We start from the raw sequence: 25,911 nt of genomic DNA, 5'->3' as shown, positions 1-25,911 counted from the left end.
AGAAACTGATTCTAAGGAAGCAATCCTGGGATAAAAGGGGAGGAGCTCAAGCCTGAATAATATGGCTTCCTACAAGTCCTGGCAGGTATGGGGTAATAACCCAATGGTCCCAGAATAAAGTGGTATTTTACAAGAATTAGGCTTTACCTGTTAATTACCTATTGCAAGTATTCCCCTGTTTGTTAAATTGATAGAAGGATTGGTAAACTTGGAACTAGTTAACTACTTAGAAAAATTTAACATTCTTCATGATTACCAGTCTGGTTTTTAGACAAGGCTTTAGCACAGAAACTGTTCTGGCATCATTGATTGATCATCTCCACTGTTTATTTAGCAAAGGCAATAGTGCACTAATCCTTCAGTTAGATCAGTGGTTACCAAACCTGTCCTGGGGGACCCCCAGCCAGTCAGGTTTTCAAGATATCCCTAATGAATATGTATGAGAGAGATTTGCATACCTGTCCCTTCCATTATATGCAAATCTCTCTCATGCATATTCATTAGGGATATCTTGAAAACCTGACTGGCTGGGGGGTCCCCCAGGACAGGTTTGGGAACCACTGAGTTAGATCTAAGAAGTGCCTTTGATTTAGTTGACCATATCTTGTTGGGATGTTTAGATGCAATGGGGATTTCTGGGAAGGTATGGGACTGGTTTCAGGGCTTCCTGAAAAAGAGATCTTACCAAGTGATCAGCGATGGTAAGCACTCTTAATCTTGGAGTAACCCGTGTTGTGTACATTTGTCACCTACGCTGTTTAATATCTATATTGCTTCATTAGGGAACCTGCTACAGAGTTTAAATGTAAAATTCCATATCTACGCAGATGACATCACTATTTTGATGCCTATTACGTCTTTTTCTATAGAAATTAGAAACCAAATATCATTTATTTTGAATCAGATTGAGAAGTGGACTATAGATTTCAAGTTGAAACTAAACACAGATAAAACGAGAGTTTTCCTTGGAAGTCCCAATGATAAAATTATAGATACGATACTCCTTCTTAATGGGTAGGAATATTCGATAACTTCCTCCATCAAAATTCTGGGAGTTACATTAGATCGTCATTTAACCTTGGTTGAACACACTGATTTATTAGTTAAGAAATGCTTCTTCATTTTATGGAAGCTGCAGATCATCAAAACATTTTTTGACTCTACATCTTTTAGACTGTTAATCCAAGCGACAATTTGTCCATTTTAGATTATTGTAACACTAGTATTTTAGCTTGTTACATTAACGGGTGCTAGAAGTCTGGTCGGCTCTCGTAGTCTCTTGCCGCCACCCCCTCTTCCATTTCCGCGGTCCCGACTCCAAACCTGCCGACTCCAGCAGCGTCTGCAGCACTGTACACACGCTGCTTCGGGGCCTTCTACGGCCCCGAAGCAGCGTATGTAGAGTGATGCAGACGCTGCTGGAGTCGGGACTGTGGGAAGGGAAGGGAAGGGGGGGGCGGCAAGGCGAAGAACTTACTTTTACCAGAGCAGGGAGTCCAGTGCTGGCGGCCAGTCCTGCCGGAGAGTGTAGTTAGGTGCTGTAAGGCTGGGGACCCGCGCATGCGAACTCCTGCCACCACGGACCTACATCTCACGGAACAGGGAAAATGGAACATGCAGGTAGGAGTGCGCATGCACAGCTAGGGTTTTATTATATAGGATTATCTATCTGGGTTCCTACTAGAAATTATTAAGAAGACTTAGGTTAGGTCAAAATACAGCTGTCAGATTAATTTTTGTGCTGAAGAAGCATGACCATGTTAGCCCTTATTATCAGCAGTTACATTGGCTGCCGGTGGAAGCAAGAATCCTGTTAAAATTTGCTTGCATTTACTTTAAAGTTGTATTTGGCTTGGCTCCAATTTTACCTTTTCTCTCACTTTGAGCTGTATAGTCTACCCTACCCAAATCCATAGGCTTGTCGCTATAAGACGTTCTTGGAAAGGACACTGGCGTATTAGGCTATTAAACGGCATACTTGGTTAGGTGTAATTACTTTTCAGGCCTCCTCTTACTGTTCCTTTAGAACACTAGTTAAGACTAATTTGTTTGATAAATTTTTAACTTGAGTTGACTGGTCAAAATGCAGCATTTTGTATTTTCTATATATTATTGTTTTTCTTAAACAACTTGCATTTTTCACTGATTATTCAATTCTTCTTTATGTAAACCGCCTAGAACTGCTGGTGTTGGCGGTATATAAGAATAAAGTTATTATTATTATTAATTGTTTTTCTTTTAGTTCAACTAGACCACTCCAGAACCTGTGGAGAGAGAGAACAAAAACTATGAGCCCTGACCTATAAGAACTGTGCAGCTTCAGGTCTTTAGTTATCTGTATGACAAAACAATGAAGGCAAGATGTTTCTTTACTCAATTGGATTGGAGAATACCATACATATAATCCTATGTGAAACAAATTTTGTGCACAAATGACTACCAGAAAAACAGAAGCTTGCAGCAAGAGAATAAAACTGTACTCTTCAATAAACGGCTAAGAATTAACAGTACAGCACTTGGATGGGACTCTGGACTGGTCTGACAGGACTAAAGAAAAAATAATTTTCCAGAAAAGTTTTAATTTCTTCTTCCTTCTTTCCAGAACATATGGAATGTAATAGTCCTTAAGGTGGGTGAGAAAAAAATCCCTGCCCTAATGACTACAGTTCAAAACACAGCCTCTGCTTGTGCTCCTACATCCAATCTATAATGCTTAGCAAAAGTGTGCAGAGACAACCACACAGCCACTATACAAATGTCAACTGGAGCCACTGCATGTAATTCCTCTGTAGAATTAGCTCTCAGAACCAATAGGAGATTGTTTCCCTCTGAGAATTTAGGCTTATGAGATCTCCTTGAGCTAACATGCAATAGTAGCCATAGAGGCTGCATCACTCTTCTTTGGACCTCCGAAAAGAACAGTCTGACTTTTAGAATTCATTAGTTACTTCTAGATATTTAAGAAGTATTTGATGAACATCTAGCAAATGTAGCAATACATTCCGGCCCTGATTCTCCAAAGTGTGTTCCGATTTTAGGCAGCTGTAGGCGTCCTACAGCTGTCTAATCAGCCAATCAGGATGCACGTTTTTAAAAAAAATGCTCCCCAGGCAGGCCGCCTATATTGAAGGCGCCTCAGGGAGCCTAGGGAGGCCCGCAAGATGCCTAAGTTCGCCCTACGCGTCAACCTAGTAGAGGAAGAGATGCTTAAAATGTAGGCCAGCAAAATGCTGGTCTACATTGTAAGTATAGCGGCCGCCTGTCCCATCGCCGACAGGAGGATTATTTCCTACTTTATCAGAGTGAAGCTCTCCTTCTAGAAGACTTCTCTCCTCCAAGGTTGCACAGGACTTCTCTACAACATCCCTGTAGGTCTCCTCTATGTACTTCTCTGTCTCCCTCAGCTCCTCCAAGTCTGCTATTCTAGCCTCAATGGAATGTACTTATTCTCTGAGAGCTAGGAGCTCTTTGCAGTGAGCACACATACATAATTTCTCACCAACCGAGAGAAAATCATACATGTGACACTTAGTGCAAAAGACTGGATAGCAACTCTCTTGCTGCTGGACTACTGTCTGCATCTTGTTATTGAGCTGATTAATTAATTAACCAACTTTATTAAGCTACTAGGAATATATTAGACTAGTACAGAGAACCTTAGGATTTTATTATATGCTTTATTTAGTGTTTCTTTCTTAGATAGTCTTATGCTTATTTACTGTTTGATTCTTTACAGGTAATGAAATATAAAGAGATCTCCTGTTGTCCTAATTAGAATAACTGACAATAAATGAAGACTATAAGTAAAGAAATGAACTAGGTGTGGGCGGGAAGGAATGGAGACTAAGGGCCTCTTTTACAAAGCCACATGGCAACAGCCCCAAACCCCTTTAAATCTCTATGGGCTTCAGGGCCGTTACTGTAGCACAGCTTTGTAAAAGAGGCATGAAACAGCAGACCCCTGGAAAGATTTGACGGATCCACCAGTTACTGAAGGGATTGACGAAGAGGTGAAGTGACTGATATCCTTTGAGATAGGGGGGTCAAAAGCTTGAGACCATTGAGATGCTAGAGACCACTGAGCTGATCTGAGATGAAGTCTCGCGAAGGGGTTAACATGAACTGTGGATGCTATATGACCAATGAGTCGCATCATCTGTCTCACTGAAATAGTTTGAATAGTGGAGATTGATTGCAAAGATGAAGCAAAGTGTCTTGTCTTTATTGAGGTAGAAACGCCCGAAGACGAACAGTGTCGAGTAGGTCTCCTATGAATTGTAGCAGTTGAGAAGGTTGAAATTGCGACTTTGGGAAGCTGACTTCAAACCCTAGAAGCTGAAGAAAACTTATTATCAATTGTGTTGCCAAGCGTACTGTTTGAGGAGATGTAGCTTTTACTAGCTAGTTGTCTAAATATGGAATCATTTGAAACCCATGAGTACACAGGGTTGTTGCCACAACCACTAGGCATTTGGTAAATACTCTTGGAGAAGAAGCTAGGCCGAATGGCAGTAGTCTGTATTGGAAGTGTTGATGAGCTATCCAAAAGCACATAAATTTTCTGTAATCGGGATATACGGATATGTATGGGTAGATTTAAAGGGCTTTGGGTTGTTGTTGCGCGGCAGCCACTAGCGTGGCTTTGTAAAAGAGGCCGTTAAGAGTTTTGGTAAAGATAACATAACATAACATAACATTGTGCTTACTGACCATGTAATCAGAAGTTCAACGCGGTGTACAAAAATTTATAAAAGTAAACATGTTACATGAAATAAGATGATTCGTTAAACAGTCAATATTTAGAAAAAAGAAAGGTCTTCAATTGTTTTCTAAAATGGCCATAGGAATGGGTAGTAAACAACAATATTCGGAATTCGTTGTCATGAAGAGCTGCCTGAGTTGCCAAAGTATGATTTAGAAATTTCTTACTCCTGCAACCCTGAACAGATGGAAAATTAAATAAAGGATGAGTTCTTCTACTATGTCTGTATGATGCTAAAGAAAATCTATTGACTAAGTAAGAATGAGCTGTACCATAAACAGCCTTGTAACAGATGGCAACTAAATTTATCCATAGTACAACCCTCACATCCTGGTGGTACAGATGCATAAACTCTGGAGTTGGAGGATTTTTTAAAGGCCGATTCCACAAGCAATGATTGATATTGAAGTTGCAGCTTGTCAAAATAAGGACAGGATATTATTCTGCAGAGTGAATCAATCTTTTTGTGGAGCTATGGTGACAGAAAGAGGAGTCTCCCAACTTTTAAAGAACGCCTCTTTGAGGAGACCAAGTAAAGGCAACTTAAGAAGTTTCTTAGGAGGCTCATCGAAATCCAAGGCATCAAGGAGCTCTGTTCTGAGCTCAGTGTCGGCATCTAATTTGAAAGGGAGAGCTTTTCCTAACTGTTTAATATATCTACATAGTAACATAGTAGATGACGGCAGATAAAGACCCGAATGGTCCATCCAGTCTGCCCAACCTGATTCAATTTAAATTTTTAAATTTTTTCTTAGCTATTTCTGGGCAAGAATCCCAAGCTTTACCCGGTACTGTGCTTGGGTTCCAACTGCCGAAATCTCTGTTAAGACTTACTCCAGCCCATCTACACCCTCCCAGCCATTGAAGCCCTCCCCAGTCCATCCTCCACCAAACGGCCATATACAGACACAGACCGTGCAAGTCTGCCCAGTACTGGCCTTAGTTCAATATTTAATATTATTTTCTGATTCTAAATCCTGTGTTCATCCCACGCTTCTTTGAACTCAGTCACAGTTTTACTCTTCACCACCTCTCTCGGGAGAGCATTCACTACCCTCTCCTTAAAATAGAATTTCCTAACATTGCCCCTGAATCTACCACCACTCAACCTCAAATTATGTCCTCTGGTTTTACCATTTTCCTTTCTCTGTAAAAGATTTTGTTCTACGTTAATACCCTTCAAGTATTTGAACGTCTGAATCATATCTCCCCTGTCTCTCCTTTCCTCTAAAGTATACATATTCAGGGCTTCCAGTCTCTCCTCATACGTCTTCTGGCGCAAGCCTCCTATCATTTTCGTCGCCCTCCTCTGGACCGCATCAAGTCTTCTTATGTCCTTCGCCAGATACGGTCTCCAAAACTGAACACAATATTCCAAGTGGGGCCTTACCAATGACCTGTACAGGGACATCAACACCTTCTTCCTTCTAATGACTACACCTCTCTTTATACAGCCCAACATCCTTCTGGCAGCAGCCACTGCCTTGTCACACTGTTTTTTCACCTTTAGATCTTCGGACACTATCACTCCGTCCGTGCATATCAGCTTCTCACCTCCCAGCATATATGGTTCCTTCCTATTATTAATCCACAAATGCATTACTCTGCATTTATTTGCATTGAATTTTAGTTGCCAGGCATTAGACCATTCCTCTAACTTTTGCAGATCCTTTTTCATATTTTCCACTCCCTCTTCAGTGTCTACTCTGTTACAAATCTTGGTATCATCTGCAAAAATGCACACTTTTCCTTCTAACCCTTCAGCAATGTCACTCACAAACATATTGAACAGGATTGGCCCCAGCACCGAACCCTAAGGGACTCCACTACTCACCTTTCCTTCCTTCGAGCGACTTCCATTAACCACCACCCTCTGGCGTCTGTTCGACAGCCAGTTTCTGACCCAGTTCACCATTTTGGGTCCTAACTTCAGCCCTTCAAGTTTGTTCAACAGCCTCCTATGAGGAATTGTATCAAAGGCTTTGCTGAAATCCAAGTAAATTACATCTAGCATATGTCCTCGATCCAGCTCTCTGGTCGCCCAATCAAAAAATTCAATCAGGTTCGTTTGGCACGATTTAACTTTTGTAAAGCCATGTTGCCTCGGATCCTGTAACCCATTAGATTCAAGGAAGTACACTATCCTTTCTTTCTTCCATTATTTTTCCAACAACTGAAGTGAGGCTCACCGGCCTGTAGTTTCCTGCTTCATCCCTGTGACCACTTTTATGAATAGGGACCACATCCGCTCTCCTTCAATCCCCAGGAATCACTCCCGTCTCCAGAGATTTGTTGAACAAGTCTTTAATAGGACTCGCCAGAACCTCTCTGAGCTCCCTTAGTATCCTGGTCCCATCGCTTTGTCCACCTTCAGTTTTTCAAGTTGCTCATAAACATCCTTCTCCGTGAACGGCGCAGAATCTACTCCATTTTCTCGTGTAACTTTGCCAGACAATCTCGGTCCTTCTCCAGGATTTTCTTCTGTGAACACAGAACAGAAGTATTTGTTTAGCACATTTGCTTTCTCCTCATCACTCTCCACATATTGGTTCCCAGCATCTTTTAGCCTAGCAATTCCATTTTTCATCTTCCTCCTTTCACTAATATATCTGAAAAAATTTTTGTCTCCCTTTTTTACATTTTTAGCCATTTGTTCTTCCGCCTGTGCTTTCGCCAGACGAATCTCTCTCTTGGCTTCTTTCAGTTTCACCCTGTAGTCCTTTCTGCTCTCCTGTTCTTGGGTTTTTTTATATTTCATGAACGCCAACTCTTTCACCTTTATTTTCTCAGCCACTAGGTTGGAGAACCATATTGGCTTCGTTTTTCTCTTGTTTTTATTGATTTTCTTCACATACAGGTCCGTAACCATTTTTATCGCTCTTTTCAGCTTAGACCACTGTCTTTCCACTTCTCTTATGTCCTCCCATCCTAACAGCTCTTTCTTCAGGTACTCTCCCATTGCATTAAAGTCTGTACGTTTGACATCTAGGACTGTAAGTATCGTGCGGCCGCTCTCCACTTTAGCCGTTATATCAAACCAAACCGTTTGATGATCGCTACTTCCCAGGTGAGCATCCACTCGAACATTAGAGATACTCTCTCCATTTGTGAGGACCAGATCCAATATCGCTTTTTCCCTTGTGAGTTCCGTCACCATTTGTCTGAGTAGAGCCTCTTGAAAGGCATCCACAATCTCCCTACTTCTTTCCGATTCCGCAGACGGAACATTCCAGTCTGCATCCGGCAGGTTGAAATCTCCCAACTGCAGAACCTCCTCTTTCCTTCCAAACTTTTGGATATCCACAATCAGATCCTTATCAATTTGCTGCGATTGAGTCGGTGGTCTGTAGACTACACCCACGTAGATAGAAGTTCCATCTTCTCTTTTCAGAGCAATCCATATCGCTTTTTCCTCTCCCCAGGTCCCTTGCATTTCAGTCGCTTGGATATTGATCTTTACATAGAGAGCTACTCCTCCACCTTTATGACCATCTCTGTCCTTCCTAAAAAGATTATATCCCGGTATGTTTGCATCCCATCCATGTGATTCACTGAACCATGTCTCTGTGATAGCAACAATATCTAGATCTGCCTCTAACATCAGGGCTTGCAGATCATGAACTTTGTTGCTTAGACTGTGAGCATTTGTGGTCATCGCTTTCCAGCTATTTTTCAGCGATAATCTCCTTTTTCATATGGATTTTTGTGTCGTTTCACTTTCCGTTGCAATACTAAGAAATGAGTTGCTGATATTGCTTATGTTGCAGTCTTTACTACCATCACATCTTTTCTTTTGCCGGGGGTGGTCTCTATAATTGTCCTTCGTACATACACCACCCCCACCTTCCAGTTTAAATGCCTAGAAAAATATTGTCTAAATTTCTCTGCAAGGTTTCTTTTTCCTGCTGTAGTAATATGTAGCCCATCAGTGCAATATAGCTTCTTGTTCTTCCATGTATTTCCCCATCCTCCTATGCACCTGAAGCCTTCTTGATGACACCAGGCTCTGAGCCATCTATTAAAGTCCCCTGTGTTTTTCACTCTATGCTCTCCCTTTCCATATGCAGGCAGTATTTCAGAAAAAGCTAAAGTCTTTACAAAAGGTTTCACGCCCTCACCAAGCTCCCGAAAAGCTTTCTGTGCTGCAAGTGTGGAGTTGTTGGCCAGGTCATTTGTTCCCAGATGGATAACAACATCAATGTTAAAATCCTTAGTTTCTTCCTTAATTATAGTCAGTATTTGCCTGGAACTCCTGGTAGCTGAGGATCCTGGAAGACATTTCACTATTTTGGTCTCCTCGCCCTGTGTTCCAAGGTTAATGCCTCTGATGATGGGATCCCCCAACATAATAGTTTTCTGTTTTTGGCTTTTTTATTTGTGCTTAGGGTGCGCTTGTTCTCTTGAATTACCTTCATTGGTTCCAGACCCACCTCCCTTCTGTTTTCTTGAGTATCACAGTGCACTAGTGGAGCGAAGGAATTCTGTAGAGGTAATATTAGTGAAGGTGGATGTTTCTGTGTTACATGTCGCAGTCTTCCTGAGCCTACTGTGACCCATTTATTCCTGGGCTGTTTTATTCTTTGAGGTAGAGGTGGTAAGTTGGTATGATTTTGTGGAGTGATGGAAGCTGCTTTAATTGTATTCAATTCCTGTTTAAGTTTGCAGAGCTCCTCCTTAATACTAGCAAGTTGAAGACAGATGGGGCAAGCCTTAAGCCTTCCAGTCTTGGAATTAAAGCACCACAGTGATTGCATAGAATAAAGGTCATCTTGATTGGTTGTGAAGTGTCTTGATTTGAGTAGTCCTGATTATTTGGGTCTCTATATATGAAAAGCGGTCCCTGGGATTGGTGGGACTATAAGTCTTACCCTTATTCCTATGAAGGGAAAGGGAAAGAGGAAATACGATTTAACAAATGAAAGACAAGGGTTTATTTTTTTGTGCTTTTTTTTTTTTTTTAGTAAGAAACAGGGATGAGAAGAGAAATTAAGCAGATATAATGCTGAAAACCAGTAAAAAGAGCATAATATGAAATGCAGAGCAATTTATCTTATTGAAGTTCACAGGGCAGCGTTGTTCACAGCACTGTCCCAAAGATAATGCAGTTAACCTTAGATGTAAAACAGAGCCCCTCCCTTCTCCACCTAATCAGCAGAAAACAATGGCTGAAAAACTAGTAAGTCAGAAATATAGGCTCTATACCACCTAAAACACAGTATTTTAAACAGAAATGCAGGCTCTATAACAAATCAGTGGCTACCCTAAAACACAGGATTTATAACAGGATTTTCCCTACTTTAGTCACCCTGTACGACAGGCACCAGGATTTAATTAGAGTTAATAAAGTCTTACCCTTATTCCTATGAAGAGGAAGAGGAAATAAAATTTAACAGAGGAAAGAGAAGGGTTTATTTTTTTTGTGCTTTTTTTTGTTTTTTTTAAAGTAAGAAACAGGGAGAAGAAAAATTAAGCAGATATAATGCTGAAAAACAGTGAAAAGAGCAGAATATGAAATGCTGAGTAACTTAGCTTTTAGAAGTTCACAGGGCAGCCTTGTTCACAGCACTGAAAGTCCTTCAGGAGGAGATCTTCTAGGAGGAGGTGGAGATGGATCTGAAGGAATGCCATATAATTCAGGAGCAGATAAAATAGACTTACATTCAGAGTCAGTATGGTAACGAGAGACATCAGAGTCAATTTCACGAGCCCCAGGTGACTGGTGAGATCGGCGAGAACTGCCTTGATGTCATCGGTATCGATCCAATGAAGATGAGGAAGAGGAACGACGCTAAGATCTCTTGCATCTGGAAGCATAGGAACGATGTGATTGAGAATGACAATGCTTCAATGTAGAGCGCCTATACTTCAATGGAGAACGTTAATGCTTCGATGGAGAGCATCGAGGCCTCGATGAAGAATGAGGATGCTTTGAGGAGGAGGATCGATGCCTCGATGGAGAGCATCCATGTCTACTGGAAGAGCGCCAATAGGAAGTAGAACGGTGTTGCTGTGTAGACCTAGAATCAGTACCATGAAGCCTCGGAGTGCTATGCTTAGGCTGGGTCGGTACCAAGGAAGTCAATGTGAGTACCAATGGCGAGTGCAATTTGAATATATCTCCAAGCTTTCTTTGGAAAAATTCATTAAGTTATTCCCTGAAAATTTACACTGGTACCATTGGTGCGGCAGGATATCGAGGAGTGGGTGACCTCGATGAGGTTGCATACCCTGAAGGAGACAGCCTGCACTGAAGGAGAATGTTGGCGTCGAGGTTTGGCCTGCATCAAGGGACTCGATGCTGTAGAGGCCCTGTGGCGCTTGCTGGGAAGAGGATGGCTTTTTAGCAGGTTTTCCTGATGCTGGAATAACATCCGATGTTGATGGTGGTGCCGCTGGTTTCAGAGGGTCCGAGCTTTCTCCAGAGTCCATTGACAAGCCAAACAGTTTCTCCTGCTGTATGCGATGAGCTTTTAATGAACGTTTTTGTAAGGTGGAACGCTGCATACAGGTGTCTACTTGATGTTTAAGGCCCAAACATTGCAAACACTACCTATGCAGGTCAGTTTGAGATAGGGCACCAACACTACTTTTTAAAACCACTTGATGGTTTCAACATGAATGGAAAAATCTCAGTGGCAAGGTTAAACTTGATGACTGAGAAGAGAAAATCCCACTGAGGTAGAAAAAACAGAGAGCCAAAGACCCAACTAAGGATAAGAATTTTTTAAAAATACTTTATTTTTTTTTTTAACAGACCGAAGATAGTAAAATAAATAATAAAGGTGGCAAAAAGCCAAGAAAAAATACACTGACAGGAAGGCAGATGTCCAGAAAAAAGTACTTCTTTGCTCTGTGGAAAATGAAGAACCGAGGTACAGCAAGCCGGCGTCGGGCATAAAGGCACCCGCTCATACAGAGTGCAGGCTATCGTGAATTTTCTAAAAATCTTAAAGTGTAAATATACTTTTACCACTATCCATACCGGGCTCCATGGATAATGTCACCCACATTTGAGAGAATATGCTGTCTGCTTGTCCTAGGATGAAACTTTGTCTTGCCCTGTATTACTTGGTAGAACTCAATATACTAGATAAACTACTCAGTTCTAGAAGGTGCATAGACCAGGACTACTTGGCTTGAGACCAGGTTCACTGTGCTGTTTGGCCTCAATAGTGAGCCCCCTATGCAAGCAAATTCATGTCTGTTATCACAATCTAATTGAAGACTCACCCCACCATATGTACTGTACCTGTAGTTTGGAAACCTAATACTGCAACTTATAAGCCTGCTGCAGTAAACATTCCAACTTGTATATCTCTAAAGTGTCAAGTTTCCCTCTACCTGAATAGTAGTAATTTTGGTAACCAAGGCATCCACTTTAGGCTGTTTCAACTTTTCCTTTTTCACAGGATCCAATGAGTAGAGTTTAACCATAGCTCTACCTACTCTAAGACTTACTTCTGCCAAAATAAGAACCTGAATAGCCCAATACATAGGAAAAGCCTTTGAAGGTGTCCAGGATGGGATCTCCCACTGAAGACTGCTGCTGAGCTGGGGTTTCAGGAGTGCTCAATGCATTTAAGGATCTAGCAATTACAGTGAGAAGTTCTTTTCTCCAGAAGAAATCTCCCTCACTGACAGGGAATTCACCTTCTTCCAGCTCACACAAGAAAGCTGTCTTAGCCCCAAGAGATGCCTCATGCTCAGAAAGTGGCCAAAAGCAATTAAATTGGATTCCTGATCATCTCCAAATCCCTCTGATTTGATGCTGAAATCTCTACAGCTGCAGAACATCATGAAGGAAGAATTTCCCATTTGACTTCCTTGTGAGTGCTTCAATAGAAAAACTTTATGCAAAAGAAAGACATACTCCAGAGAAATGGGAACCTTAGATTCACCCAAGCAGCCAGAAGCCAAAGATGGATTAATAGAGATATCTGAAGACTGAAAATTGTGTCTCTGGTGGTCCTCTACTATAGCCTGCTGGTCAGACTTCCCCAAATTATGAGCTGTGGCAGATAGCATTTCAGAGGAGATGCACATTAAAATGTCTGCTCTATCCATGGTGTCTGGCCTGAGCATTATTCTTATCTTTCCCCCAAATCACTTTTCTGCTCACTGAAGGGCCTCACCACTAGTCGGCAGCAGCAGAAGACCCAATGTGGTAAGAGGCACAGTCCCCAGAAAATTCTCGCTGGTCCTGCACCTGACAGTGTTTGGAGCACTTCACTGAGGCCTCCATATCACTACAGACATGATTTATTTCAGACACGCTAGTCATATCAGAAATTGAGGCTGATTCTGTGGCCTAACCCAGCCTGAAGACACACCTTAAAACCCTCAGATGCAAAATGTACTGTCTCCCCAAAGTCTCTTGGGACTAGCCAAACATGGAACGACTCACCCCTGAACATTAGATAACCTAAATACCTGGAATTATCCTGCTGCAGAACAGGTTCTTCTACAGCTTTCCCTCAAATATAAAACTTCTAAAAATGTTGTTTTTTTTAACCTAAACAAGAGTGAGGAGGGATGATGTTACATGGAGGGAGCTCTCCTCTATGCTGCCTGGGGGAAAAAAAAGACTGACTTTATTTTCAGGAGCTAAAACCTAAAGGTAAGCAATGCCCTGCTCAAGTGGGTCCCAATTGGCTCAGGAGCTTCTATAACCAGAAGTTACACAGTTCATCCATCACCATCTTCTGAAGACCGAGAAATACTGAAGACCTGAAGATGCATGTTCTTCAATAGAGGATGGCTCAAGTCTTTATTTTCTCTCTCTCTGTCTCTGATTGTCGGGCACAAATCTACAGGTTCTGGTCTGATATGCTAAAAACGAAAAAAAGTCCCTGAAATCTAGTATAAATTCTGATATAGAATCCTGAAAAGCGGATATCTTACAGCTCTAGCACAAACCAAATTCAATGCAGTAATCAATGACTGGCTCACTCTTAATATGGTAGGAAAGAAAAGGGAAGAACAATTGCTTACACTGAAGATGAAGAAAAGTTCAATGAACATTGCTCCAAAGGGCAGTATTCCAGCCATAAGAATCCTGCAGAAGAGAACAGGAAAGAATTATTTATTTATTCATCCACATTTGTGTCACCTGTACAAAACCACCCAAAGTAACTTATAACACAAATATTATAATATAAAATAGCATCAAACCCCCTTCCCTCCACTACCTAACACAATCTGTTCCACCCTCTAACAGATATAATATCAACCACACAGCTCCCCTCCACACATCCCAACCACCACCAACTAAGCTTGCCTATCTCTCAGGCCTTAAAATGCTTACTGCTAAAGCCATACCTTGACTTGCTTATGAAACTGCAAATATTTTGCCTTTCACTGAATTACAGAGGACAGCAGGCCAAATATTCTCACATCATCGACGGAGCCCAGCACAGTGCATGGCTAGCTTAAAATTTGCAAAAGTTCTATACTTCTCTCCTCAGTCAGTATGTATGTGTGTACTTTTCATTCTTATTCTCACTACGCCAAGGATCCTGCTTGATCAGCACCTCAATATTAGGTATTGTTTGGCTAATCTTTGTGTAGATTGCACTGAACGACCCCTCACGCAGGCAGACATGATGAAACACGGACCATGTCGGGTCCTTCAATAAATTTGCTTTTTGATTGCTTGGAACTTGAAGGCCCCTTCTGCTACTTTGTGCTTCCTGCTTGGTCTGCACTTTGACTCCCTATCCATTTTCATTGTTTGACGCTACCCTTAAGACATACACTGCTGAGAGACCAGACAAGATGGCGATGAGAGCGGACGCCTGAGTAGGAGGCTCCCTCTCTTGCAGTCGGCAGGCGTTTTGCTGAAGTGACCTAGCAACCCTCTTACCTCGATATGGGGAAGAGGAAAGGAGCCCTTCGCAGCAATCCTCCGGCTGCGATAGCGGCACCGCGTCTGGTGCAAACTACAATCGAGGGAGCGTTAGCCCGCTCGAGTGAATCTTCGGGGGCTACTTCAGGGGTAAGCCCGAATACGTCGGGCGAACTCAGCCAGCACATTCGGGCGTTGTTGAGCCCGGAGCAGAGGCAGCCACCACCACAACCCGGAAGCAGTGCAGAGTCGGGAGTTCCTGAGGAAATCATGACCCCGGAAGGTACATCGATCCCCAGAGAAGGAGGACAGCCAGCTCCAATTCTATCGGGAGCTGAAGAAGCTAGAGAACAGCAGCAGCTTTCCCACTCTGCAGAGGAGTTGAGAGGAGCTTCAGGAGGAAGTAACATCAACTTTGGGGTGTTGGAGAAGCCTAAGGTAATAAATATGGAGGCTTTATGGCAGGCCATATCAGTTATGGACGCTAACCTCAAACTATCTTTTTCCACTTTAAAAATTGATTATGGGACCATTCACTCTAAAGTGGAGCAACAGGGCTTGGTCCTTAAAGATTTAAGTGAGAAATTAGAAAAACAGGAGTCAAGAATATCCGAAATGAAAACTTTGGATTTGGAATTGGTAAAAGAAAGATCATTTACTGCCAGGAAAATGGAAAGTTTTGAGAACCAACTAAGGAAAAATAATCTGAGACTCCTAAATTTTCCTAAATGTCCCTTAATTTCACCAATGGAGATGGCAAGAAAATACTTTAAGGAAATTTTGCTAATTCCTACAGAAAGTTTGCCACCAATTGTTAGAGCTAATTATCTGCAACTAAAGAAACCTGTAGAAGTTTCCACTCCTAATGAGATTCAAGGGACAGATAAAGACAACATGAATTTAACGACGTTTCTGGAGAACTCTTTAGAGGTTATAACGGAAAGGAAAACCCTGTTAATAACTCTTGCTTTAGAAAGTGATAGAGAATATATACTACGTTTGTTCTTTCGTCATATTAATGATCAATTTTTAGGCTCTAATGTTCGAATATTTCCTGACATGTCATTGAGATCTCAGAGGCGTAGGAAGGAATTCTTGGCATTACGGCCAAGAGTCCTAGCCTTGGGAGCAAATTTTATGTTGAAATTTCCTGTAAAATGTTTTGTTTCATATCAGAATAAGAATTACTTATTTTTTGAGCCTAAACAATTGATAGGATTTATAGAATCTAAAGAGCATGTAGGGCCTGTAACTGAAAATGAGTAACCTGCTATGAATGGCTGTAGCACCGCAGAAAAATGCCGCTTTCTATGTTGGATAAGATTCGTCTTATTTCTTATTTTTATTTTTTCTTAAGTCTCTCTCCAAAAGTTGTGGACTAAATAATTTGAATTATTATTGAGTAACCAAAACACTGTGTTAAGTGGAATTGGGGTTATAGTTTTGGTTTTTTTTTTTTCTCTTATAATATTTTGTGTAATCTGTGTACAAGTATGTTTATTGCTTGTTTGTATTAATCAAATTGAATAAATAAATAATAATAATAAAAAAAAAAAAGACATACACTGCTGCAGCCATTCTGGAAGTTTATTTCACCATAAAGGAGCCACAAATAAAAATGAACTCATTCTAGTATTTTGATAATGCACTCTATTATATTCTGCCAATGACAGCTTCATTCTTGACTCTGATCTTAACCTCCGATTGGGACAATATAAAGGTAAGAGCTGTTTCAAGGCAGCAGAAACATCATCATATAACACTTGTTGCATCAAAACTAATATTTTAAATTCAATTTGAAATTTAATCAGAAGCCATTACAACTTTTCTAATACTGGTGTAATATGTTCTTTCCTGGATATATAAGTCACCAACCAATCTTGCAGCTGCTTTCTGGATCATTTGCAATGCCCTGCACTTAGGTACAAGGAATTGCAGTAGTCCAGATGCTTTTAATTCACCCAGAAGTCTCATTTGAAAAAAAAGTATCCCTTACCACTTGTATTATTTGCTTTTGCATACTTAATGTACAATTCAAAAGTACACTCAACAATCTGAGATAGATGACAGGAGACTATGGGAGACTTTTACAGGTTGTGAGACCTTTTTCCTGCTTTTTCCTGAAGTTACTGGCTAAGTACAGACTGGTTTCAATTCATATGCTCGGATGCTACTATGTGGCATGTGAGTGTGTAGATTTCTTGCTATGAAGAGTTTCTCAAGGACACAAAGAAGTGCTGTAAAGACAATGAGCTATTTAACAGTAATGAAAGGAAATGCAAGTCAGCAGGACACTCCATCCGGGAATCTAAGACCTGCCATGGCAGGCCCCATGTGAAGAATGGACAGTTCGAGATGCAGAAAGTTCAAGAAGATAATCCTGTCCTTGACCCCCCAGGGAAGAATGGAGGTGTGGCTGGGGGGGTAGGCTAGATAGAAAGCAGATTTGTTCCAATAGGATGGTACATAATCAGAGCCAGGGGATAGTCTTGCAAGACAGAAACTTTCTGTATATAACCCCTATGCTTTGGCAGAGTTTCTTTAGAGAAGCTGTGTCATACTTACAGATAGATATATGCTGGTACTCTGTTTCTTTGATTTTTGGGTTGTTTTTTTTTTTTCAACTTTTCTCTATTGTATATGTCCAGACTGATTTATTTTTGATATGCCAAATGCTGCTACAATACTTTTATTTACTAGAATAAAAAATTATCTGCTTTGGAATATACAATGTAAGTCTGTGTTTTTCCTTCACTAGTGATATAAAATAAGCAGCCTTTTATTTCAGTGGTGACCCGGATGTGATGCAAAAGCACCCTCTAGTGGTCACATGACAAATTGACAGAATTTTGTTTTTCAGTGAATTTCATCCATTATGGTGAATGGTGCTCCAATGTGAAAGATAGAATTGTCCTCAAAGAAACCCCAGCTTCTGTGATATGCATGTAAGGGTCCCTGCATGACAAGGCTCGCAGTTTGGAGACATGCCTCGCAGAAGTGATAGCAACCAGAAATACTGTCTTGATAGTCAAGTTCATTATGGTGGCATCCTGCAAGGGCTCAAACAGAGCCATCGAGAGCCCTTCCAATATGATATTCAGATTCCAGGATGGACAAGACTGGAGAACCGGGGACTGCAGCCTCAGAGCACTCTTGAAGTACCTGGCAATATCTGGGTGCGCAGAAAGGGAATATCTGGTACCTTGTAACCTGAAAGACGAAATTTCATCCACTTGAACTTTCAGTGAGAAAAACGACAGCCCCATATCTAGACCTTATTGAAGAAAGGACAGGACAGAAGATACAGAAGCCATGGCAGGATCCACCTGCTCCTTGAGGCACCAGTGTTGTAAGGCATCCCATGATTTGGCATATGCTGCAAATGTGGCAGGCTTCTTGGCTTTCAAAAGAATGCATACAACCAGATTCGAGTAATCTTTCCAGCTCAAAGCCAAGTGCTCATGAGCCGCTCATGAGCCATGCTGTGAGACCAAAGCCCTCCGGATCATGAAGGACGATCGGCCCTTGAGAGAGGAGTCCCAGAAATAGCTGAAGTCTCAGAGAACGGTTGATCTGAAGATGCTCTTGGTATGTGTACCAGGGATGTCAAGGCCAGTCTGGGGCCACTAGGATAACCTGTCCCTGATGCCTGGTCACTCTTCTCAGGACTCTCACTACCGTGGGCCATGGAGAGAACCCATACAAGAGTTTGTCCATAGGCCAAGGCTGAACCAGCGCATCGATTCTGGCGAATCTGCACTTGTATTTGCAGCTGAAGAATCACATTGCTTTCATGTTGCTCACCATCACCATTAGATCGAATGTAGGGCTGCCCCAATGGTCAACGATGCTCTGAAATGCCTGAGGCGAGAGGGACCACTTTCCTGGGTTCAGAGTCTGCCCTTATGTTTTGAACTCTGGTGACATGAGCTGCAGTGATGGCTAGAAGATGAATCGGAAGAGAGCTTTTGCCTCCCTTCTAGAGGCCGATACTCTTGGTGCCTCCTTGCTTGCTGATGTAAGCCATTGCTGTTGTATTGTTGGAAAACACTCTGACTACTCTGTTTGACAACCGGAGCTGAAACTGAATCAGTTCCAAACGGATGGCTCGAAACTCCAGCCTGTTGATGGACCAACGGTGCTGTGATGGAGCCTACCCTGGCATCCATTGTCTCCATGGTCCAAGAGTCAATACTTAGAGGCATTCATGAGGACAGCGGGTGAGGGCGAAGATACCAGGACATGCTTCTATGGGCCTCTATCATCCAGGGAATTCGAACATGCAGTGTGTCCCTCTGCGGAGACCAGCGAGAGAGAAGAGAGCGCTGCAGGGGGTGCATATGCGTTCTCGCCCAAGGAACCACTTCTATCATGGCTTCCATCAAGCCCAGGCTGAAGGAGACAGCTGCGCCAGGAGAGCTGAAATTTGGCTCCCAAGTTTCAGTCTATGTGCTCTGGAAGAAACACCCAGCCAGTCTATGTGTCGAATCGAGCACCCAGATACCCCAGGGACTGAATGAGCTGTAGCTGGCTGACAATCCATCACAGGTCTTGAAGGGTTGTCACTATGGCCTGAACTGCTCTCTCCACTTTCTCCCATGAAGGCGCCCTGATGAGCCAGTCGCTCAAGAAAGGGTTGACCAGCCAATCCAGTTTGCGGAGGTTAACTGACACTACAACCATCACCTTAGTGAAGATCCAGGGATGCTGTAAGCAGATTGAACAAAAGAGCCTCAAATTGAAAATGCTGTTCTAGGACATGAAACTGAAGAAAGAGTCTATGATCTGGAATTATTGGGATGTAGAGATATGCCTCTGTTAAGCTCAGTGCCATCAGGAACTCCTCTGGCTACACTGAGGCAGTGACCAAAAAGGAGATTCTCCATACAAAAACGAGGCACTTTGAAAATTGCATTGACATACTTGACTTCCAGGATGAATCTCCAATCCTCTGAACCTTTCTTGGGCATGATAAAGTATAGGAAGTATCTGCCAGAGCCCAAATCTGTGGCTGTAATCCACTCGATCTGCTGAATGTCCAGCAACCTTTGGACAGTCGCGTGAACCTAGGCTGCAAGTCCATGAACCAGGCAGAGAAAGGACAAGCAAACTCCAACCTGTGAACATCCCTGATGATTTCCAGAATACATTGGTTGGTCGTGAGAGCCTCCCTAGCTGCTAGGAAATCCTGCAGCCTGCCTCCAATCTTGCTCGGGGAGGTTGGGGGCCTGAATTTATTGCGACTTCTTGGGCTGACCCCCTTGGAGGTGGAGCCCTGGGATTTTCTATTTCCGGAGAATCTCTGCCTTGTGCTCTGAAAGGATCTCTGGGATGAGGTCCCAGAGGAGAAAAGGTGTGAACGGCGGGAATCATGAAAGGATCCCCGGGCTGACCAGGAATGACTCTGGGTGGCGATCCTAGAAACTAGCCATGACGTCATTCAACCCCTGGCCATATAGCATATTGCCTCCGAAAGGAAATCTGCTGAGCATGGCTTTGGAGGTACAATCCCCAGCCCAATGTCTGATCCATAGGATTCTGCAAGCAGACACAGAATAAGCTGAGACTTTGCTCACTACCTGAAGCAGATCATATAAAGCATCAGCTACATAATCCACACCCACCAGTAACATCTCGGATGGGGTTCTGAATGAATACAACTCAGGTCACACAATTTAAAATGGCACACACGATCCACAAAGAGGCTGCTGCAACAGTGTGCACCATCAGAGACAAGGCCTTAAACTGCTTCTTGAGCAATATGTCCAGCCTGCAAGCCTTAAGCAATATGTTCAGCTTGCAATCCTTAAGGGTTTTTTTTAAATTAACTTCTTTAGGTAGATGACTTTAAAATATGCAGTCATCTCAGTAACAACTATAGAAAATAGACAAATATAGTGTAAAATAAAGATAGCAGATATAAATTCTCAAAACTGACACATTTTGATCACTAAATTGAAAATTAAATCATTTTTCCTATCTTTGTTGGTTGGTGATTTCATGAGTCTCTGGTTGCACTCTCAATCTCTTAACATACTGATTAATTCCCTTATCATTTCTAAAATTGACTACTGTAACTCACTATATAAAGGTATGTATGCCAAAAAGATATTAGATGTCTTCAGTTAATCCAAAATACTACCATTAAAATCATTACAAATTCTAAAAAATACGATCATGTCTCCCCCCCTCCCTTTTAAAGAAAGCTCACTGGCAGCCAATTCCTCATAAAATCACCGACTTTTTTTAAAGTTCAATAAGTTTTATTGATTTAATGAAAAATACAATATCAAATTGCAATATTCAAAAAGAAAGGAGAATATGGAAGTGCATGACAACAAGATTATTCATATAGTGCAGTCTGCAGAAAGGATAATATACATGACAATGAGAAAAAGAACATGTTATCTATTAGTTGAGATAACCCAAACATATGTAAGAAAACTATTCAACTATAGGGAGGTAAGGAAACATCTAATAATAGTTTCCAAGTGCAATCAAATGGGGTGCTAGTGAGCATCAAGAGAGATGGCAGCTTGAATTTGAGCTCCGGCAAAACATTGCCTTAAACTTGTGAATACACCTTCAATATAGAGATATCTTTTCTCCTGAAGCATTAGTAGTGTGTGCTGCTGGACACACTTCTTTTCATCAGATTGAAGATGTCAGCATCCAAGAGTGGTAAAAGAACAAAAATTGATCCTCCCTCTCCATCGAAACAGGCTTCAAAACTGGAAGAGGGCCAGATGGCTACGCTAATAGAGGAAATTCGTACCTTAAAGGATATAATTTCTGAAACAAATACTAACATCGAAGACATCAAACAAGATGTTTCTACTATGAAAACAGATATTCTCCATTTTCATACTTGTGTGGAAGCACTAGAAACAAAGCAGCGCGCCACAGATGAAAATGTTAAAGATTTTCAGCACCATTTTAAGCGCGTGGTGCAGCTTGAAAAAGATCTGGACGAAGCGAACAACAGTCCCGTAAGAGGAACATTTGTATCCTTGGATTATCTGAGGGAAGGGAAGGTCAACATCTAATTAAATTTTTGCAAGATACTCTCCCTATCTTGCTCGATATTTCCTTCGCTCAACCTTCCGAGATTGAATCTGCCTGATCGAGTCAACACATAGCGCACACCTCGAAAGAATTTCCCGAGACCGATTATAATGAGCCTTCTTCGATTTAATCAAACCATCAAGATCATGCAAAAGGCTAAGCTAAAAGCGCCTTTAAAATTTGAGGGTTGGAATTTGATGTTCGTGCCTGACCTAAGACCTCAGCGCGATTGCGAAAACAGCTGTTGGAATACAGGCCTCGCCTCAAAGAGCTCAACGCCCGATTTGGCATGTTTTATCCAGCTCGATTGAGGGTCACTATAAAATTGCCATCTTAACATTTAAAGCACAAAAGACCAAGGAACCTGCCTTTATCGATAGACTTCCGATTCCACATGATCCACCTAGAACCCTAAGATCCACCTCCCAACATCTATTTCATGTGCCTTCCTTAAAAATCATCAGTATTCGTTGGGCCTCTATTTTCTCTATAATGGCTCCCATGATCTGGAATTCTCTTCCAATTAACATTAGGGAAGAACAAAACTTGAATAAATTTAAAGGAGGATTAAAACGCTTCCTCTTTAAAGATGCCTTTGAATAAGGTTCCCTTTACTCAGCAATTTTGATTCCATCACCTTACAGGTCTCTCCCCTCCCACCCTTTGTGTTTTTCCTTCTATTTGCAGCATTTTTTTTACCACTGCCACCAGCCCCATTTCTCCCTCTCCTGTACCATTCCACATCTCTCCCTCCATCACTATGTCCAACATTTGTCCCCCTTGCATCCCCTTCAATCTGTCCCTGTTCCCTCTCCACCACCATATCCAACATTTCTCCCCCTCATCCTTCTCTTCCCCATACATCTCTACCTCTCTCCTCTCTGCCCAATTTTCCTCTCTTTCTTCCTTTCCCCATATGCCACCATCTATTTCCTTCTCACTCACATAATGCCCAACAATTCTCCCTTTCTATTTCTTCCCTCCTATGTCTCAAGTTAGTGCCCCCTCCCTTCCTCCCTTCTGTATCCCATGTTCATGCCACCTCCCTTCCTTTCGAGTCGAGTTTGTGCCCCCTCCAGCTCCCTGCCTTTGTCCCAGAATCATGCCCTTTCAATGTCCCAACAGGCTCCTTCCCTCTCCTTTCTCCCAGAAAGATCGTGTCCACTTACTTGTTCGAGCCGCACTTATTCCATCTGCCTTCAGCGACTTGCTTGGGGAACGCGCAGGCAGTGATTCACATGCTGCACATGTCTGACCTACAAAACGTCCCTCTGATTTCAGCTCTGACGTTGGAGAGAAGGTTTCTGGGTTAACTACGTGCAGCGTATGAATCGCTGTCTGCACAACCCCCCAACAAGCTGCTGAAGGCAGAAGGAGCGGGTGTGGCAAGGAGGTAACTGGGAACCTACACCTCCCCTCTCCCACTGACCCGGAAGACTTTCCTCCAACATCAGCTCTGACATCAAAGGGAAGCCCTGTGGGTCAGCTACGGGAGGGAGGGAGAAGGGGACAGGCAGGGATCCCTGGCAGCAGCTTCAGTGAGTGGGGCAGGCAGCAAGAAGGGATCCCCTGTGGTGGTAGTACAGCTTCGATGGACAGGTAATATTCTCCGTGGTGGACATGTCGCATACCCCCAACAAGCGGCCCGTGTACCCCCAAGGGTATGCGTACTGCATGTTGAGAAACACTGGCATACAGGACCAAAAACTCCGTTCAAGAGGAGGGTTAGAGCACTTTCATTTTGCTTTAGGGTCATCAGAACCTTTATAAGGCACTGGTGCCGCATCACAGAACACCAAGAGGGTAAAATCGTCCCCTATCTGTCCCAACAATCATTTGGCAGCATTAATAAGGAGGTCAGAGACTAAAACTGAGGTTTCTGACTCCTCAGCATATGCGGTGGAACACGCAGTGCAAGGGCGCTCTTCAGGTGATCAACCGGCACAAACTTTGCATGAATTCATGTCATTGGAGAATGAGGATTCTATTCCTGGTGGTTAGAATAAAAAACAAGGCTTTTTGAAAAAAGTTTAGAACTCTAGAATTCAAATTGGGAAAAAAAATTCAAAATGGCCACCACCAGGATTTCCCACTGAAAAACAGCTGTAACTCCACTGGAGGATCTAAAAAAACTGATTTTAGGATTTCTGGGGTGGGTGAAGAAGGCCATAACAAAATATAACCTCAAAACCCACAATTTCAGACTCCCCCACCAACCGAATTACTCTGTGGGCTGTGACAGTCCAACTCATCGGCCAGACGCTTTGAAGATGTGCTGCAGCCTGCCACAGCTCCTCTCGGGGTAACTGGAATTAGGAGAGGACCTCTGCCACCTGGAAAGCTGCCTTTTCAGCTGCCAGTCAGGCAACAGCTGGACTGAGTCTCAACCCTCAGGACCAGAATCCAAATACTGTGAAAAGGGGAAAGGAAAGTGCAGCCAACACTGTGTGCACTCCAAAGAAACGTAATTGGCACTCATACAGCCTGTGCTAGCACTCTTTATCAAGTCAAGGATTGAGAAAACAGCAGGGGAAACCCTTGAATTTCACAGCTCAAGCAGGCTAGCTGAACAGGTCCCAGCAGGATACGTCTTTCAGCTCCAGACCAAAGTCTGCTCCTCTCATGCAGGCTAGGCAGTCACTGGAGCTGAAAAGGAACTCAAAATCCTGTGAAAAACAGCAAAAAACAAAAAAAGAAGACTGATCAGATCAAAGTTGATCCTGCAGGCTCAGATGCAGAAGAAATAACTGACTGGGGGCAGCAGAGAGCAGGGAGGAAGAGGTATTGAAACAGTGATCAGTATCTCTTGCAATGGTCTTGCAGGAACAGATGCAAAGGGTTCAGCATACCATCCCCTATTGCACTAGAAAAAAGGGTTATGAGAGGAAATAAAGTAAAATAATAAGGCAAACTCAAAGGGAAGTCACCACTTCAAATGGAACACAAAGAACCACAATGTACTCGTCTTGTCTGCTCTGGGGACGTAGAAAGACTGAGGGATCATTGCTCACACATTGAGCAGGAAGGTCCCCATGCATGTGCAGTTCGATTTTGGCAAGAACTTTCTGCATGTTTTATGCTAGTCGAGAACCATGCTGTGTTCCACTGATATCAATGAGATGTGAGAATTGAGGACTGCTTCGCCTTATAGAATGTCCTTTGCCTTAGAAAATGCAAGCTTCTATCACATGGCATGATAATAGACAGATCTCTATCTATCTCAGTGTATCGCAAACTGTGTGCCTCCTGAGATTTCAGATGTGCCGCAGTACACTGGGGAGGAGGAGAGGCACCAGCTGACTGCCTACAGGACGTGCCTCTCATGGCGAGAGGCACGTCCTGTAGGCAATCAGTGGGTGCCAGCACCTATCCTTCTCTCTGGCCCTCTTCCCTTCTGGCACCCCCCCACTGGCATCTCAGGGCCCGCCTGGAGGGCCTTCACACACACACGGACATCAACATGATGATGTCACGCATGCGTGTGATGTCATCACGGCGATATCTGCACACTTCCAAGTGCCTCGAGCCATGGCCACTGCTTTTAGTGTGCCGCGACTCGAGAAAGTTTGCAGGACACTGATCTATTTAAACACATTTCCATAAAATGGTGAGTCTCTAGCCTGAGATCCTAAAGCAGAAATGAAAAATTTCAGTTGACCTACCCAATGAACCTGTTCATATACCATCTCTGCTCTGGAATCTGGCGTGGGATTTGGTTGGTCCTTACAGGGTTATCATAAGGCTGCTTGCGAAATCCAAAGTAATATCCCAGGTACACCAAGGGTAAAGATATTCCAAACCACATGCAAAGAAGAGCAACCATGGTAGGGAAAGGAACCTGAAACCATAACAAAAGTAACAGTAAAATACATTCCATATTTAATGACATGATTATTCATGGTATGTCTCGAACATGCTTTATCTTCAAAGTATCTTTCTACTCCACAGAGTTTGCTCGAGATAAACATAGTAACATAGTAACATAGTAGATGACGGCAGATAAAGACCCGAATGGTCCATCCAGTCTGCCCAACCTGATTCAATTTAAATTTTTTTTTTTTTTTTTTTTCTTCTTAGCTATTTCTGGGCGAGAATCCAAAGCTTTTCCCGGTACTGTGCTTGGGTTCCAACTGCCGAAATCTCTGTTAAGACTTACTCCAGCCCATCTACACCCTCCCAGCCATTGAAGCCATTGAAGTTATAGTAACTGTCATGCAGAGCATTTCTCCCTTTATATTTT

General features: G+C 42.6%; 1 protein-coding gene across 4 annotated transcripts in view; it reads right to left on the bottom strand.

Moving 5' to 3' along the window:
* Window positions 1-25,911, bottom strand: part of TM9SF4 (transmembrane 9 superfamily member 4) — a 158,678-nt gene that overhangs the window by 25,490 nt on the left and 107,277 nt on the right. For all 4 annotated transcript variants that reach the window (XM_033914649.1, XM_033914646.1, XM_033914647.1 and 1 more), the window contains exons 14-15: window positions 25,334-25,509; window positions 13,754-13,817 (exon numbers count right to left, since the gene is read on the bottom strand). In XM_033914649.1, coding sequence (XP_033770540.1) covers window positions 13,754-13,817; window positions 25,334-25,509 — 240 coding nt within the window. The remainder of the gene's footprint in view (window positions 1-13,753; window positions 13,818-25,333; window positions 25,510-25,911) is intronic.

Source organism: Geotrypetes seraphini, chromosome 11, assembly GCF_902459505.1.
Source record: "Geotrypetes seraphini chromosome 11, aGeoSer1.1, whole genome shotgun sequence".
Taxonomy (NCBI): Eukaryota; Metazoa; Chordata; class Amphibia; order Gymnophiona; family Dermophiidae; genus Geotrypetes; species Geotrypetes seraphini.
Note: the sequence above shows the minus strand (reverse complement) of the source record. Positions and strands in the feature narration are given on the sequence as shown.